Below are 17891 nucleotides of genomic sequence, written 5' to 3'. Positions count from 1 at the left end.
TGGTATCTGCCTTACAGTCTTTCTTGCTGGGGTGGCTGAATGTAGCAGTAGGAGCTGTACTTGGTAGGTGTTGCTATGAATTGGGAAAAATACTATGCCGTGTTGTGGTGGTTTGTATCGGTACTATGTCTTCCAGAATACAAAGGCACTTCAGAGTGAGCGTTTGAAGGGATGTTTCTTCCTTAAGACAAAATACAAGTACTCTGTGACCTCAAAATGGGGAAAACATCGTCCATAGAGTAGACAAAGGGAAGTGCTCCCATGAGTAGTAAAATCAGGAGCAATTCTACAATTGCTTCCTATTCCAAATATGGCACCACAAAAGCAGTAATAATGTAAAGGCTTTAAACTGCCAAGGACTTTGACCTGCTTACATTAAGTTCTTGCTCTGGATTTTTTTCTAGAGGAGTCCCTCTCCTTTCTCTGATGGAGACTAATCTTCAGGGGCTAAAGTTTGCTGCTGTTCCATTTCTGCATGTGTCCGTACAAGCGTGGGACCCTGAGAGACAGCAGTGTTAGTGCTGTGACCAAGCAGAGGTATTCGTAATCTCGGAGGTGAAAACCATACTCAGGATAACAAATGTATTTGTCTTTTTAATAAGCTTTTAGGAATTCTCTTCCTTTGTCTTTTCCCTCCCCCAGGCAGAAGTGAATTCAGGAAGACGGGATTACCGTGTGCTAAAGCTGACCCATTGTGCTGCCTTTCACCATTTTCTTTATCTCACTTTCAGGGAAGGAACTCCCTCCTCTTTCCCTTGAGTCTGTCCCTATCCTTGCTCTGTTGATGGGTTTATACAGAATTTCCTGCTGAGTCAATAGCGGAGGAACCAGGGAGATAGCGGTCTGGCTTCCGTAGCCCTCCTGTACGCAGCGAGCCTCTTCTGTGCTTCAGCCAGAGGATGTTGCAGCAGCGGAGGCAGAAGTCAGCGCTGCCTTTTGACTTATGTAAGTGGTGGCTTTTTGCTGTGTAATTAATAATTGTAATAAAAGCACATTTGCATCCCATTGCACCAATACCTTCTCTGTGGAAAGGTTTAGAGTTGCAAGGGCCAGACCGAATACCACCGTTATCAGTGGAGGGGGGGTTTCACCCCGACCCTGAATTTAGGGAGCCGCAGACCCGATTTTTTTTCCTGCAGACACATGTTCACACGGGGGGCGCTGGGGGCTGTGGCCCCCGGGATCCCAGCTGCAGCTGGAACGGCCCCGGAGGCGCTGGGGACAGCTCGGGATGTCGGGGCGCCGGGAGCCCGCAGCGCTGCCCGCCCGGTGCTCGGCGCTGCACAGCGGGGAGGGAGGGGGGAGCCCTTCGCCCCGGCCCCGCCCCCGCCGCCAAGGGGCGGTGCTTGGCGTGGCCACGGCCCAATGAGGCGTCGGTCACGTGTGGCGGGCGGGGCGGCTGCCCGCCCCCTCATTTCCTGCGGGTCACGTGGCGGGTGCCCGGCGTTGCCTTGGCAGCGGCGGAGGCGGCTCCGGCTCTCGGCAGCCGGCGGTGGCGGCGGGCGCTCCGGGGCCCCGGCCCCCGGCCAGCCAGCGCGGTGAGCCAGCGCCCGCCCCCGGGGAGCTGCATCCTGCCCGGGTGGGGGGGCCCTGCCCCGGGGGCTGGGAGGGGGGGGGGGTGTCCCATCCTGACCGGGGTGGCGGGCTGCATCCCCACCGGGGGGTTGGGGTGGGGGGGCCTCATCCTGCATAGACAGGAGCATCTGGCGTGCTCCGGGAGGAGGGGGTCTTATCGTGCCCGGGGTGCTGGGGGGAGAGTTGGTTTTATCCTGCCTGACTGGGGCTTCCCCTGCCCCGGTGGGGGGTGTGGGCAGACGAGGGGGTCCCATCCTGTTCTGGAGCTCCCTTGGGATGTAGAGGGCAGGCCTGCCTCGGGGTCGTATCCTGACAAAGGGATCCCCTCGCTGGGGGTGCTGTACGGGAGACACCTCCTGCTTACAGTGCGGGGAAGCCCCGGACCCGGGGTGCTGCTGGAAGGGGGGATCCCAGCCGTGGGGAGGGAGCGGGCCTCATCCTGCCTGGGGAGGGTCCCTGTCTGAGGGTGCCTTTGGAGGGAAGGGTCCTAGCTGTGAGGGGGTGGAGTGGGATCCCAGCTGTGGTGGTGGGGCGAGGGGGTCCCCTGCTTGAGGTGTGCTGCTAGAAGGGGGGTCACAGCTGGGACCCGAGTGGTGTGACATCCCGGGGTGCTGCTGGGAAGGGGTCCCAAGCCAGGAGAGAACATGGAAGGGGTTCCCTGTAGTGAAGAGGGCCTGAGCTTGGGAGTAGCAGAAGAAGGGGGAATAGTGGGACCCAGGGTTAGGCTTAGCCACGGTGTGGGGGCTCTTGAACCGTACTGTACAGGGGAGGAAGGCGCCGGAACAAATCCGCTGATCGGTCTCAGTGTGTGGGGCAGAAACCCGGGTCCGAGGGGGAGGCTGGCGTCCCCAAGCCAGGCAGGGAAGCTGCCGGTGCTGCTGAGACAGCACTCTGTGGGGGATCGTTCAGGGCATGCCGGCGGTGGGAAAGGGATTGGCATATCTCGGCCCTGGCAGTGTCTGTGACCTTCCCTGCTGTGAAGAAATCCCCACACGTGCGCTTGCAACTGCACAGGGGCAGCTGAGATGTGAGGCACAACAAAGGCTTTCCCTGCTACGCTCGCTGCTCTGAAGGACAGCACGGGACAGATTAACAAAATCGGTATGAGGTAGCAATCGCAGAGAGTTTTCTGTCTTCAGCGGTGTGAAATGAAGCGGGGTCAAGTGCATCAGTGGTGCAACGAAAGTGAGTAAAGACACCGCTGGGATGGACTTGGCCAGAGCCGGCTGTTAGGAAGAGGTCTCCTGGGGAAGTCCTGATTCTCCGTCCAAAACTAAACAGCCCGGTGTGGTAAAACCCCGGACAATTATTTCTGTAAGAGCAAGCGTCCTAAACCTTTAACGTTGCAGGAACGTGAAATCTCCAGAATAACTCTCCCCTGATGCAGATAACTGGTTGAAAATTATTTACAGAGTAAAACTGCTTAAGATACAGTGCACGTAAAATGCTTCTTTGGTCTTGTGTTTCAGCCATCGGAGCCCTCCACCCAGTCTCTCCATGTCTGTAGCCAGCAAGGTGAGTTTGCCATCCTCTTACTGATTGTTTGGGCTACGTTTGTGTTTATGGATTTTATTCTGAAGTTGTTTACTTATTTGGGAACATCTCTTGAGCTGCTCCAGAGAGAAAATTCATCCTTGTGGTATTTTTAGCTTATTTTTCTAAGGAAAGAACCAGATGTGATTGGGTACTCTTGCTCTCCCTCTGTAACCTCTGAATTCATTTGTTTTTTCAATGGAATTTGTCCCGGGGTTGAAGTTTCCTACATACGACGTTCCTACGCATTTTGTGAAAATAAATGGCAGGGAAGAGGCCATCAGTGTCCCAACTACAGACAAAGCTAATAAATTCACCCCATGCTATAGATTGCAGAATCCACACAGGATGTTGTCACAGGAAATAGCTTCATAATTTTGCTGCTCACAGAATGTCTCTGCTCTGATCCCCCCAGGAGGCTTGGGGAGGGTTTGGTGTTGTTCTTCTGTAAAATAGGTGATTCTTGCCTTTTTCTGGAAACGCAGAGCAAGCAGGGAGGTTTGTCCTTGGTCCCTGTTATTCTGTTCTTGTTTTTATTGTTGTGTGAAAGTTCTTTTATGGTTGCTCTTTTTGGGTTTTTTTCCTTCTTTTTAATAATTTGAAAACTGTTGAGCAGCTCAGGAGCTATCCTGGAGTCCTCCAGGGCTGCAATAATGGCCTTGTCAAAAACTGCCCAGAAGAACAAGCCTTGTGCTCTTCCTGCCATCCTTACTATGTCTGAGGGGGCTGAAATCTGAAAGCCCACCATGCTCAGGAGGGACAGACAATCTCAGAACCTGCAATGCTTTATTTGCTGCTGAAGTCTAGTCTTTCTTATTGTGCCTGGAACAGCTTTGTTCCCTTTCAGTAATACCATTCAGAGTTGTGGGCAGCCGGTGTCCTTTTTATCTTTGCAACTTCTTCAAATCTCACAGCAAACGTTGGTTTATTAGCTGTGACCCACGTACATGGAGAGCAGGGGGAGGATGCAGGCAGGGCTGGGGCTCGTCTCAAGTGAACAGTGAACAGCAAGGTGCTTATGACCTTGAGGTGTGGCACTGGCACTAATTAGTACCACACCGTGGGTGATTCTGGGCATGCAGCTCCTCCTTCTAGGAGCTGGTGAGTATTTATAGCCAGAAAAGTCTCGTGTGGTGCCGCTCTGGTGTTGCTACTTGCCACCGCCATGGTGGTCGGTGGCAGACTTGTGAGTGTTGGGGATTAATCAGAGAATCGTGGTTTCCGTTCTACAGAAGGCTGAGTTAAACGTCTTGTTTCAGATGTTTGTCAGAGTTGAGAAATTCTTGCTCAAAACGTGTGGCAAATCCTGTTCTGTGTCCGTGGATGGCATGGAGATCAGCAGAGCCATTCGGCAGCAGCCTGGCTAAGTTGGGGTGTAAGGAGGTTTGGATCTCACGCTTGTCTCTGCTGGCTGCTGTGGCATTCACTGCCTGAAAGAGTCTTGCTGCTTTCTTACATCTTTCAGTGTAACCTCTTGAATCTGAAGATGCTGAAAGTACTAGGAAGGCAACTAGCTTTTCCGCTTGGATTTGTCTTTTCCTTTCCCCATGTGAAGAGCCACTGGTGGAAGTAAGGGAACAGGATTCATGGTCAGATGCGGCTGATAAGCGCAGTGTGAGCAGTTCAGGAAATTTAACTTCCCATTGCAGGAACTTGGGAAGTTCATTTGTTAACCCTACGCAGCGTTCAGCTCGATGACTATTGGGGAAGTCTTGTGCCCGTCTAAACTGAGCTATGATGAGCAATGGGTTAACTGAAACCTGGTTTCCAAAGAAAGACCAAAAAGTGACTCTGAACCCACTAGTTACTTTGGTACTCTGAAGGACATGCATTTGGAACCAATCCGTGATGCACTGTGAAATTAACTGTCAGCTTAAAACAAAATTATAAGATGGTGGCTTTATTTCCGAAGTGTCTTTATGTAAAACAATTTTTTTTTATTAGCAAGGAGGAATTACAGGGGAAAGTTGAGATGCCAGCTTTGAAACGAAAAGCCAGATGCTGTCCAACCTTCCTGAATTCCCACTGGAGTAGTTCCCGGGTTTACTTGTGTAATCTTTCCTAGTTCTCATGGTCATTTTTAGCAACTACGAATGGTCCTCTGTCTGTTCTGTGCCTTGCAAGCGTGACGGTATTTGGTCCATAATTTTTCTGCTGACTGAGGGAAACTTTGTTTAAACATGTTTTTTTCCAGTAGTTGATGCTTGTCCTGTCTGCTACCTCCTTTGGAATGTGACTATTTTGTTTCCTCAGCATTTCTCTCATCATGAGTTCTGAATTAAATGTTCCGGTGGATCCTTCCACTCCTGCTTGCTGTTCTGAACCTGGCACAAAAGGCATGGATTATCGGGACTGGGTCCGGCGCAGCTATCTGGAATTAGTCACATCAAACCACCACTCCGTTCAGGCCCTTTCATGGAGGAAATTGTACCTGAGCCGAGCCAAACTGAAAGCTTCCAGCAGAACCTCTGCTCTGCTCTCTGGATTTGCAATGGTACGTGTACTTCGTAGCAACGCTTTCTGGATCGTGAAGGTTTTGGTTCTGTAAAATCGTCTCTTAATCAGTGTTTTCCTCCTGTGAAAAAGCAGGACATACTGTTGTTTTCTGAAGAGGCAGGAGGCATCTGCCTGGGGGCTTCTGCTTGGCTGCTGCTGCTGCAAAGTTTGAGGCTGGCGCTCCCAATGCAGCGACGGATACGCGAGCTGCCTAACAGCCAACCCACACGCTCCCAAGTCACCCTTTAAAAATACTCATCCCCTACCTGTAAATGATCCAAAGTGCTCCCCCAGTGTTGCTGAACACCATAGGACCTGGGCTCTCCGTTGGCCCCGAGGCCAGTCGTCGCTGGCTGCCTTCACATGGGGTTGCACTTAGGGCGTGGAGCTCCTCTGGGCCCCAGCTGTGGTCCTGAATGTTATCTTAATTTCTGTATGTGTTTTTTCATGTCACGGTGTCTAAAATGAGGTGGAGGTTGGGTCACAGTCTGCCAGAGCAAAGTTTGCATAGCATGATCGGGGAGATCGTGTTATATGCGGAGGGGTGAGAAGAGGCTCTGCCGCCTCGGACCTGGTGTCAGAGGACTCTCTAGCGTGAAAGGAGGCAAATCTGGTGTATTTTTGTCAGTGCCGCCTATTGAGAATAATCCTGGGACTTGCTTTCCTCTGTGCAGCGCTTGGGTGTTATCTGGAAGCTGTCTGCATAGGTCAAAACCATGTCAGGGAGCGAGCAAATAAGCAAGATGGAGATGAGCCGAGATGGTCCAGGGCCGAGACCTGTCCGAGCCGTCGTGTTAGCAAAACACAGCCATGCTGTGCGGGCGTGAACCTCTTCATCTCCCCTCCAGTTCTTGCTTATTGGGAGTGAGAACTGAAACCTGTTTGGGGGAGTTTTCTGCCCAGGAAATGGGCAGGTCTGGTTGTTCTGGAGGTCGGTCAGCTGAATGCAGAAGGGCCGAGGGCAGCGCCTGGCTGAGTGGGATGCGATGGGAAGATGTTACACCCTGCAGCTCAGAAGCTGGGGGGAAGACAGATCTCAGGAACGTTCCGGATAGCTTTCCTTGTTTTATTTTAGCTGCTTCTGATGCTTTTTCCTCCCCCAATCTGCCAGAACATGAATCATCTGTAACATTACAACAGTCTGGGATGACAAAGTTGGTCACCTGGCAGCAAAGTTGGAAAAACGCAAGCGAGGAGTTAAGTGGGAGCAGGCTGCAGGGCAGACGGGGCGCTTGGCCGCTTTAGGGTTCCTCTCCGCTCACTGGCTGCGTGCAAGCCATGTTCGTAAAAACTTTTCACGCCGCGCACGTTGGTTTGTAACAGAGCTTGTGTGCTCAAGTGGCAGAAGGTACCTCCTCGTTTTGAGAAAGTTAAGTGCTCTCCTGTAGATTTCTTTCACTCTGAAGCTTTTTACTCTAAAAAGCCGCTCATGCGCTTGTCTCTTGTGCCTCTGGATGACTCGAGTTCTGTGTGAGTCGTTTGTGACTGTTCTCTTTAACACGATTACTAAATTAACGTTTTGCGTTGCTGTGAACTGTTGCATCCAGGCAGCGTGGTTCCACGAGCAGGTGGATGGGGCGCTGGGGTGCACCGTCACTGGGACTGGGGGGGCTGCCAGCCCACCCACACTGCGGGGCTGAGCCACGTATCTGAAAACAAACCCTGCCTTCTCGACTCACACGACGGAAAGTTGCTGAAAGTCCTCAGCAAACACAAAATTAACCATTTGACTTCTATTCTCTTTAAACTGTTTAAAATGCAAGTCAAATGAACACATAGTTATAAGTAGTGTTAATTATAATCACCAACTTAACATAATAAGTATACCTGAAATCGGTCAGAAATAAAAACTTTTGCAATAAGGAATTCTCTTTCTTAGCAAGCTTTTTCCCAGCTGATCGTACTGGACCTTCCAGTGAAAGCTGAGGTATCTACTCCTACCGGGTTATTTCTCCGCTGGTAATTTGGCTCGCAGGTGTTTGGTACGCGGATGTTTACTCTCTAATAAGAGCATCTATTTGGCTGTTGATGAAAGTAGAAAAGTTACTTAGTTTCCCTGAAACCCTGTGTGTATTTAACTATGTAAACAGATGTGGTACGGGGCCTGGCTATTGCTTTATTTACTTCCCTGTCAGTCTGTTTGATTCAAGCCAGTTCCATATTGGCTGAAAATTATTACGAGCTGATGGATATTTAATCAACAGGCGGTGGCTTTGATCCAGCTCCTTCTGGACAGGCTGCAGAATAATGCGAACCTTCCTCGTTACTCGATGCTATCTCTGGTATTTCTGGCAGGGTCGGGCAGATCAGGAGGATGTGGGTCCTCTCCAGTGCCAGGTCTGTTTGGAGGTGAGCTGTACGGCTACTGGAGATCAAGGAGATTTAGAGGGAGCTTAGGAAACCTCCGTAATAATTTTCCTTAATTATTACTGCTAATCAGTCTTCTCAATACTTGTCCGATTGCTACAGGATATGTATTTGATTTTAAAAAAAAAAAACAAAAAACCACAAAGAAAACCTAACAGATCTACCAGAGTGATTGTTTTTACAGGTTGCCAGACCATCTGTGTGAATGTAACGTGGTTTATGTTAAGCCATTTGTCATCCTTTTGCCTGATACTATCTATCCTGGTCTGAATTTCTCCAGATGAGCATTATCTTTGTTGTGGACAGTTTGGGCTATACTGGTCTAAAAACCCAACCATGATTGCATGTAATTTATTTGCAGTTTAATTCTAAAATGGTTTGAGTACTTGGTCCTTTAGCAAACCTGTGAGCTGGAGTTCAACAGGGTGAATCTCAAGCTTAAAATTAAGCTTATGCTGAAATACTCTGCAGCCTGGCAGAGCGCTCAGTGCCTTGCAAGTCAAGCCCTTGACACCTTGGCTTCTGGGGAGAGGTTAAAATAAAGGAGGCTGTTATCACAGAAGAGTATAATTGTATCAAACATGACATATTAATAGTTTTACAGATGAAGCAGCATATTTAATGATTTTTAAATGGGTTATGTCAGCTTGTCCTCTTTCTCTTATCCCGGTCAGAGAATGACATGACAATCTGTACAGGGTAAAGCAGTAAGAGCTCACTCACCTTTCCAGTACTTGTTTGGGTTAAATGAACTGGTTTTCTGCCTTGCTGCCCTATCTGGATTGTTGATGTTTTTCCCTGAAATACCTCTTACTGAGCCATCAGTCAGTGTTAAAAATTCATCACGTTGCACAGCTGAAGCTAGCCCTAGGGAATAGTCTGAGAGGAAACATCCAATTAGCTGAAAAGTGCTGTTCATGCGAAGGATAACAAGTAGAAATTGATATGTTGACATCAGCCAGGCTTTCAGCTTTAATATAAAGCTATAAAATGAACATGCAGGTACAATTCCTATTCAGCTTGCTGAATACTATGTCCCTGGGTATTACAGCACCCAATAATGAACAATATTCCTGCAGCTTTTCCTGGCTGATAGGGTGTGACTGGCAATCACAGCACTGTACAAACGTATTGTACAGAATAAGTTTGATCTTCTCCTCCTTGAATCAATATAGGGGGAACTGCAGAGAGAACATATACAAGGCAATGTGTAACGTGTTTAAATTAAATTGACCTTGCAAATAGATGGTGAAGCTAATCCTGCGTTGTTGCTTTCTCTGCTATACAACAAGAACTACTGTAAACTGCAAACAGGAACCTTTAAAAAACAACAAGAAGTAAACCCCTCGCATGTTCATAATCAGAATAAAAGGCTGGGAATGGCCAAGAATGGCCACGGTATTTTTGGTGTCTCTAATGTTGATGTAGGTATAAAATCTGGACTTGTAGAGATTGACCATTTGCTGTTATATCTTGGTTGCTGCTAAATGCATTCAGACTCGACTGTGATCCCCCCGTTCAGGCTGCTGATGGTTTCAAAGTAAATGCAGGCAAGGCAGCAGTCATGCCAACATACACACTGCTTTCATCCCCTTTAATCCTTTTCAGGGTTACCCACGGAGAGATCGTGAGCCTACCCCAGTGCCTAAATTACATTATTAACAAGTAATGCCAGAGCGAGTGGTGCAGATTATTATATAGAGCCTGAAATGGCTGTGAAGCGGTGGTCTCATGCGAAGTCTGGGTAAAGTAATGATGAGTCCGTTCTGTAAAATCCATCTACCCCCCAGAATCGAGCTGCTTGTTCGGCCTTTGCCTTCTCACGATGGTGGAGAGGCACTGCCCTGAGGCAGGCATCCGAGCATCGGCTTCTCCTCTCCTTAACGCATCCGGCAAGCTGTGCTGTGCCGGAACAGCAGGTCACCTGGGATCACCAGAGGTTTTGCCTACTGCCAGGCAAGTCAGTAGCTGTGCAAATCATGAAGTGCAGCTGCAGGTCCAAGCAAGCTGTGAGAGAGTTACTAGAGAGGAATGTTTGATAGTTTTGTCCACTGTTTTTGTGGCTTCTCTTAGCAAAAGGTTTCTGCAGTCCTTTCAGGGATGCCACCACACAGAAGTACTATTTTACTTCACAGGTTAAGTAATTTTACAAATTCTTCTGCTAAGCCAGGCCTGTACTCAGACTCCAGTTCTGATCTCAGAAGAGCCCCCTGCTCTCTTGTGCTTATTCTGCTTGTTAAGTTTTGTTTGATTAAAGAAAAAATAGATGGCTTTAGAGACTTTGCTATATGATAGCCCTTGTTTTGAGAAAACCGATTCCTATCTGAGTTGTTGAGCACATCCATAAGCCAGTAGCTGTCCACTTCTGCTGAGTGTATCACTAAGTTATTAGCTCTCAGGGGAGAAATTTGAGGATATAAATAACTTGTATCTGGGCGTATTTGTAATAAAAACAAATGTACAATGTTCTGAGAATAGAAGGCAGCTATTTTAACTACGGACTAACTTAAAGTGTAAAGTAGCTTGTGTGCTTCCCATGGGGGGTAGTGAAACCTTGCTGGCTGCTGGCCAGAAGAGCTGCTTGCTTTTGCTTTTCTTTACACGCCCGAAGTCAAAACTTCCTGCACTGCAGCCGCAAGTGATGAGCGGAAGGAGAACGTGTGATGGGCGGGTGGGCTAGCAGGCTGTCAGCTGCCTCCGAGCTCCGCTTGTTGTCTAATGAGTTCCTTCTGCTGCGTGTTTGGTTTGATGCGGTTCGTATGGCTCGTGGTTGCAAGGAGGGATATGTTATTTCAGAAAACTACAGGGCAGAAATGCGCGCGTGAGCTTTCAGAAAGGCCAAGCTGCAGACTGCATGTATGTCTTCATGGGAAAGAGAAATGATCCATCTAGACTGCCCTTCTGAAAAGCACTTGAGTGTGTACTTGACCTTAGGTGCTCTTCCTGAATAAAGATGATTTCCTGAATGAAAGTCTTGAAAAGAAGAAAACTAGCAGCTGTTGACAAGCTTTTTTTGTTCCTTTCCCCCAGGTTGCCATGGTGGAGGTGCAGCTGGAGGTACAGTACAAGTACCCCCAGATGCTGCTGATCGCGTTCAGTGCCTGCACGACAGTGCTCGTGGCAGTTCATCTCTTTGCCCTTCTCATCAGCACCTGCATTCTGCCCAACGTGGAGGCAGTGAGCAACATCCACAACCTGAACTCCATCAGCGAGTCCCCGCATGAGCGCATGCATCCCTACATCGAGCTGGCGTGGGGCTTCTCCACCGTCTTGGGGATCCTCCTTTTCCTTGCGGAAGTCGTGCTGCTGTGCTGGATAAAATTTCTGCCCGTGGGCTCCATCCTGAAAAATGAGACCACCAATGTCGAGAAGCCCAGCGGCCATGCAGGTTGGCAGTCAGCACTGGTCTCCACCATCATCATGGTCCCAGTGGGTCTGATTTTTGTCGTCTTCACCATTCACTTCTACCGCTCTTTGGTGCGGCACAAAACGGAGCGGCACAACCGAGAGATCGAAGAGCTTCACAAACTGAAAGTGCAGTTAGACGGGCATGACAGAGGCATGCAGGTAGTGTGACAGAGGCAGAGGCTGCTTCCAGCAAATCTGCTCGGCTAAGGCTAAGAGCAAAATACCTGTTTTGCTAGTTGGTGAGACGCACCAGTGATGGATTGTCTTGAGGCTTAACTATGTAAACGCTAATTGCCTGCCATATATAGCTGTGGGTTCTAGTGCTGTTTCAGATGCTGGGGTCTCTGGCCTGTTTCTGGTCCTACACACTCGTGTACTTAAGTCGACACTGCCATGGAGTTCAAGGTCAAAACTTGGTAGCCAAAAATCTGTATTTTTCCCAAATGCAATATTCTGTTGCCAAAAGTAAAACCGCATCAGCTGTCCAAAAAAGCCTGTGTGTGTGTGTAGGACCTGTCTTATGTGTCAGAAGTCCCTGGCTGTCAGTGCAGCAGCAATTAACTGGCAGCTCATTTCTAGACCTGAGCTGGTTAACGAGGGTATCTGCAGCTGACTTGGACATCCAGGAAAGCACAATAGAAACTGTGAGTGTTGATCACCTTTGTTCCAAAGCAAGTGTTCCATGAATACATCACCAGAAAGAAATCAGCCTTAGCTTTTATCTTTTTTTTTTTCCTTGCTATTTCTTACTATATTTTTACAGCTGGGGAGATAGAATTTCAAATTGGAGGAGGCTGGGAAGTTCTTCTGGTCTTACATTCTTCAGCAGCATCTGTCACTTTAGATTGAATGAATGCCAAGATCATGTGTTTTTTCCCAATAAGAGGCAAGAGTGCCCAGGGAAGGCTTACAGGTGGTTTAATTTTAACAAGGACATTCTTAAAACAGAACAGTGACAGGGAATTTAATGAGACAAAACTTTGAAGGACTAGGAAAGCAAGTTTCAAGGAGGTAAGGCGTGACAGCATATAGCATATTGTAGAAATCTGTCGCTATGTCATCATCATTTATGTATCGTTGCAATGTCTTTGCCCAGTTTACTGGAGAGAACAAGCCCCAGTCCTGCATATTTCATCACTTGTTTGGATTTTTTTTGTCAGCCGTAGCATTTTCTGTCAAAAATGAGCGCTTCCTTCTCCCTCCACCAAAGCAGGCAACTCCTCTGGTGGAACCTGGAGCTGTACTGATGAGTCTGACAGAGCTGGATCCGGTGAGAGCGCTGTGTGCCATTAAAGAGCTATCACATTTCATTTGAGCTGACTTTTTTTCCAGCAGCAGAGAAAATGACACTTGCATGTCTGTATTGCTTAGCAAGGCAAGCTTGTAAATTCTATAGCATCCTTTTGGGTGAAAACTTCTGTAAAAATGCTTTTATGATTTATGGTAACTTTGTGGAGGGAAAAGCATGTTTTGCAATCGTCAGCTTTTGTAAGGGAAAGTAAGGCTTTGTGCCACACAGGGCTGAAAGAAGCATAAGCACATTTTCTTGGCCCTGATCCTGTACTGATTTCCTGCTCCGCACTCAAACATCGCAGTTTCAGAGTCTCCCAGGCCTTATAGGCTTCCGAAATCATTAAGGATATTTGTAATGCTGTATTTAACCCTGGTCCCTTATTCCACTGGGATTTGAGAAATCTAATGGCAGTGTATTACATGTCAGCTTCCCAGAATGGAGAGTACACGCAAATCCCAGTGCAGCAGGGTGAGACTATCCCTATATTCCTCTCTGGCGAGGGCCTTGGGAACCCAATTCTAATCTCTCTTGTTTACATGCGAGTTTGAGCATTGCTGAACAAGTTGCTTAGCACTGTGTCTGTGGCTTTCATCTGTTGTTCTTGCCGCAGTTGGCGTGTACCATATTGGCTGATGTGCAGCAAAGAAAATAGTCTTTGTGTGCTAAATGACTAGTCTGTACTTATGTGCATATGCAAAAAAATGCGGAGTGTCCTCCAGGAAGTGGGTGGTTGTGAAATTCGTACCATCTCCCCAGGAGTCTGCCCTCTCTCCCTCTTTACCATAATAAAGGTTTACACAACAAAATCAGCGTTGAGCTTTCTGCCAAGTATTACACATGTAAGCTCTTCCACCAACAAAATTTCTGTTGTGAGGCCAGAGCCAGACAAGACAGGATGAATCTCTCATCTCTACTTTGCACTCTCCTTTAATATCAGTAATAATAGGACTCTGTGTGCTGTGGAGCTCAGGAGGTTGTTGAGGAAAGTATTGAGCCATTTTTGCAATTACAAAAAGAAAAAAAAAAAGTTTCACTGTGTGCATACAGTGCTGCAAAAGCAATGCAGCTCACTTGGAAACAGTCAAATTGTTCATTTAATTCTTTGCAAATATAATAAACTTCAGCAAATGCAGAAATGCAGCAGAAACTGTGCTTTGATTTTGTAGAATAACTTGGTGAGGCTTTGGTGGGATTGGATTCAAGCTAAGTCTCAAGGCAGCGCATCTGTGACTGGAGTGGGATCGCCTTACTCCAGCAGGGAGTCTGAGGTACGGTTTGAAATGGTGTCCCAAGGGCAACTGCACTTAGAATAATCATGCGCTTTCCCATCTTTGCTTGCAGCTTTGCTTCTTGTGTCTCTCTGGGCACTGAGTTCTCCCTTCCAGGAGAAGCCCATGGGAGTATTTTTGTTCTTTGGCATCTGGCATCTCTAGGTTACCCATCACCTTCGTGCTGTAACTCTACTCTTATTTTTTTTCCCCAACAACTGCATTTGCTTTTTTGCTCCTGCCTCTCTTCCTCCAACTTGTTTACATTTTTTCTGCTGTTGGGTCCAGACTTGTGCTGCAGAAAGGTTGCCTGTGGTATCAGCCACAGTAGCTCATCCGTAAAGGAGTAGGGACATTGTACTTGCCCAGATGGGTGTTTCTGTGCTATGGCACCAGAAAATCCTCCTTGCTTCTGTTGCTGCCCCTGTGGCTATCAGCAGGATTCCCATCAGTCAAGCGTGGAGATGCCTGCCTTTCCACACCGTCCCTGGTGTCCCAGCGGGGCTGGCAGTGCGCTGTGTCACGTCCGGGTTTGCCTGCCGATGCCTGGCCACGTCTGTCCTGTGCTGCCTCCTCTCTGTTGTTCCTGGGGTGTCCCAGGTTTTGTGCGGCTCCATTCCTGCGGTGCCTGCACAGGGATGCTTTTCCCAAGGGTCCTACCCTCAGACTGGAACACATGGCGAGGATCTCCCCTGATGTGTTAGCTTTCTGTACCAGCCTTGGCCCCTGGGGTGCTGTACTTTGGGGTGGCTGTTCCCCTAATTCTCAGCTCCTTTGGGCTGTGACTCTGGACCAGTTACTGCCTTGTTTGGGCCATTTCTCCCGTTTCTGCAGTGGGGCTCGCCTCGGCTTGCTGCAGGGGACAGCCACGATCTCACTCCACAGTCCTGAGTCCTCTTAGATTTTTTTTGGACATTTTTTGCCCAGCAGAAAAACGCCTCTGCAGGCTCCAGCACTGGAAAGACCCTTCCTAAAGCGGGGAAGAAGCTGTTGAGGACAGAGGTACAGCCCTGTTTCCTATTGTTCCTGGGCACCTGCCTTGGTTTAGGAGGCGACTCTTCTCTCTTCTTCCCTCATTAGCAGGAGTCAAGACCGGGCACGAATGCGAGCCGGAGGGAGTTGTTGGAGCCAGAGCAGTATCGGGTTCTCCCTTTGCTGTGGTTAGTGGCAGCTCTTACTCTGTGAGCTCCCTATTTTTAACGTTGCCCTGGGGCAGCCCTGGCTCTGGTAGCTGCCACTCCGTTGTTTCGGTAGATACGTGACTCTCGGGGAGGCTTTATGACCAGGGGAGATGGAGTAGATGTTGGATTTGACCGTCTGGTCCTGACCCACGTGATGGATGAAAGTGATACTGTGCGAGAGCCCCGGGTGGAGCGCGCTCTGCGGTAAGCGCTCAGATATGTGGAAGTGTTTATAGAGAGCTGGTGGGTGCAGCTGCAGAGCGAACATCCTTCGGTTCTCTGACACTGGGACTCGGGGACGGGCAATCCCAGTTTGCCACGGGGATGGTCGCGCTGGGCTCAGGGATGGAGGTGCAGGGTTCCCGGCTGGCTGTGGGACTGGTTGCTCACACTTCACGTTCTCCTTTTGCCTTTCCGTGGCTTTCCATGGGGTTTCACAATGTCCTTTCTCTTCTTTCCCTGCCTTAAAACAAACAAAAGGCCTTTGAGTTTCCCTGCTGCTGTAGCTTCGTTATCTTCTAAATCTTGTTGTGTCTACTTTTAAGACAGCTTCCTCAATACCCTCCCCTCAAGCTGCAGCCTCAAATTCAGAACCCAGCACAACTGCGCCAGCGTGGTTATTTTCTGATTAACTTCTCGTAGGCCGTCTCCGCTGTACCCATTTCAAACAAAGCGGTTTCAGTAATTACTGGCTGGCTGAATTTGGAAAGCGTTCCCGTGAATACCTGTGTGCACGACTGGGATTACAGCAATGATGAGCGCTAACTGCTACGAGTTAAAAAAAAAAAAATCTGTGTTTAGCTTTGTCTATTCTTGTTTTTTCTCTGCATGAACAATATTTAATGTAGAACAAGGTAATAATCTCAGTTATTGTCCAGCTGTGTGAGAGAAACTGGATAAACTTGCTAAGTTTTACGCTTCTTGCTGATTTCAGACTGATTTTTTTGAAAGGCAGCTCAAGTCCTCCAGCATCCTCTATGGGTTATCTTGGGTTTTGCCTCTTTTTTTTTCTTTTTTTTTTTTTTTTAAAGCTTGGCCAGATAGTATCCTTCTCCTTTTAAAATACACAACTAGATAACAATTAGATGCACTTCCTTTTAATGAGGGCCTGGTTCTTGGTGTGTTTTACAAGTGCTAATCTTGGTTAAGAAGATAAATGGCTGTGATAGGAATTCCCATAACATGAAGACCATTGAAGCTTCTCTTACATTAACAATACTAGCATAGTGGCCAAAGTTACTTTTAAGAGCTAATTAATTAAGATTAAAACCTCTATATATTTTTCTCCAATTTCTATGATATTTGACAATCCAAATCAATTGCAAATGTTTTGCAGCGCTGCGATTCTGTTTTTTTAGGGGAGAATGTACATAAAATTCTATAAAGTAATACAGAACCGATGGGGGTGTGATTGCATTTTGGTCCAAGATGATGCCCAAGAGGCTGTTTAACAGGTGAAAAATGTCAATAGATAGACATAGCAATGACTGGGTAGTGACTAGATTAAGTTTTGGACTTCAAAAACATCTAAACAAAGCCCTCAGTTTGGGGCTCTGAATATAATTATTTCCATTTTTTAAATTTAAGATATCAACTAGGAAGAGCTGGAATTTTCTGGCAAGAATGGCAGCTTCTTGTATAGTTTGATCGAGGCAGAAAAATTCAGCTAACAAGTGCAGAGCACAAAATGAACTAATATTGTTTTTCTTGTTATTGTGGCACACTGATTCATCAGAAGCCATCATCTGCTTTCACTGCGAAGAGAATGAAACAGCAGGTGTGCGCACAGAAAGTATTTTAACAGACTGAGAGCACAATATAAATCTAAAAGGGAACATTGGAAGTAAGGGCCAAACATTAATGGAAATACTTGGCTGCCGCAGTTTGCTGAGTAAAGAGGAGATGGCTGGAGAGGCTCCGTGCTGAAAGGGTGATGAGGATGTGGGCTCAACCTTGCTTTACCCATGAAAGCCTGCCCTGGGTTTCCTCCCGTAGCGTGGCTTTGTGCCTAGCTCCACCGGGCTGCCGGCCGTGTCCTCCTGCTTGGCCAAATGTCCTCTGCTCCGACAGCAGCTCCAGGAGCTGGCCTGGGGACATCACGCTCTCTGTGGCTGCTGAGCCCCCGTGGGCACCCGTGGCACGGTGCTGATCACACCAGGCTGCCGGGAACTGCTCTTTTGAGAGCACAAGACCCTGCTTTTGGGGGTGAGCTGGAGAAGTTGCAACCTATGAGAAATTTCCTGGGATGAAGCTCGCTGTTAGCAAGCGTGGCCTGCCTGTTGCGTGTTGGCTGGCTGCATTCGCAGTGATGGGTTGCCGTGAGAGAGGGCATGCTGTGACTGCCGAAACCGCTGCCGCGGCACGTGGGTGACACTCACCTATGTCAGGATGGAGGTCTGGGGTTTAGGACTGCACATTGGAGCCCTGCTCGTGGGTCCCTGTTGGAATTTATACTGTAGATGTCCACAACTGTTTAAAACTGGGCTAAACTGAAACTGATTCATTGCAGCCGCAAAGGACTGTAGTTCTATCTGTTAGCTTAAACTGATAAAAAAATAACCTGATTCAGTTAACTGATTTCTAGTAACTGTTTTGTTGGGGGAAGAGCTCCCATCCCTGCAGTGCCTGACGCGGCGGGCAGTGTCTATGGCAGGAGCACACCACCATACAGTAAAACCTGTGCATTGTGCCAGGCAAGTGCCTCTAGGGCAAGAATACAGCTATGCCGCGACGCTGCGATCCTATGTATAAATGCGTCCCCTTTCCTTA

General features: G+C 48.1%; 1 protein-coding gene across 2 annotated transcripts in view; it reads left to right on the top strand.

Annotated features, from left to right (window-relative positions):
• Positions 1 to 1416: 1416 nt before the first annotated feature.
• Positions 1417 to 17891, top strand: part of ORAI2 (ORAI calcium release-activated calcium modulator 2) — a 17528-nt gene continuing 1053 nt past the window's right edge. The window contains exons 1-5 of one of the 2 annotated variants that reach the window (XM_075771535.1): positions 1417 to 1538; positions 3045 to 3090; positions 5362 to 5602; positions 11002 to 11538; positions 12590 to 13820. In XM_075771535.1, the coding sequence (XP_075627650.1) occupies positions 5375 to 5602; positions 11002 to 11538; positions 12590 to 12694 (870 nt within the window). In that variant the 5' untranslated portion in view covers positions 1417 to 1538; positions 3045 to 3090; positions 5362 to 5374 and the 3' untranslated portion in view covers positions 12695 to 13820. Of the gene's footprint in view, positions 1539 to 3044; positions 3091 to 5361; positions 5603 to 11001; positions 11539 to 12589; positions 13821 to 17891 lie in introns of those variants that run through there. The other variant, XM_075771536.1, reaches the window with a different exon arrangement.

Source organism: Balearica regulorum, chromosome 19 (genome assembly GCF_011004875.1).
Source record: "Balearica regulorum gibbericeps isolate bBalReg1 chromosome 19, bBalReg1.pri, whole genome shotgun sequence".
NCBI classification, from domain to species: Eukaryota; Metazoa; Chordata; class Aves; order Gruiformes; family Gruidae; genus Balearica; species Balearica regulorum.
This window is presented reverse-complemented; position numbering and strand designations above follow the sequence as displayed.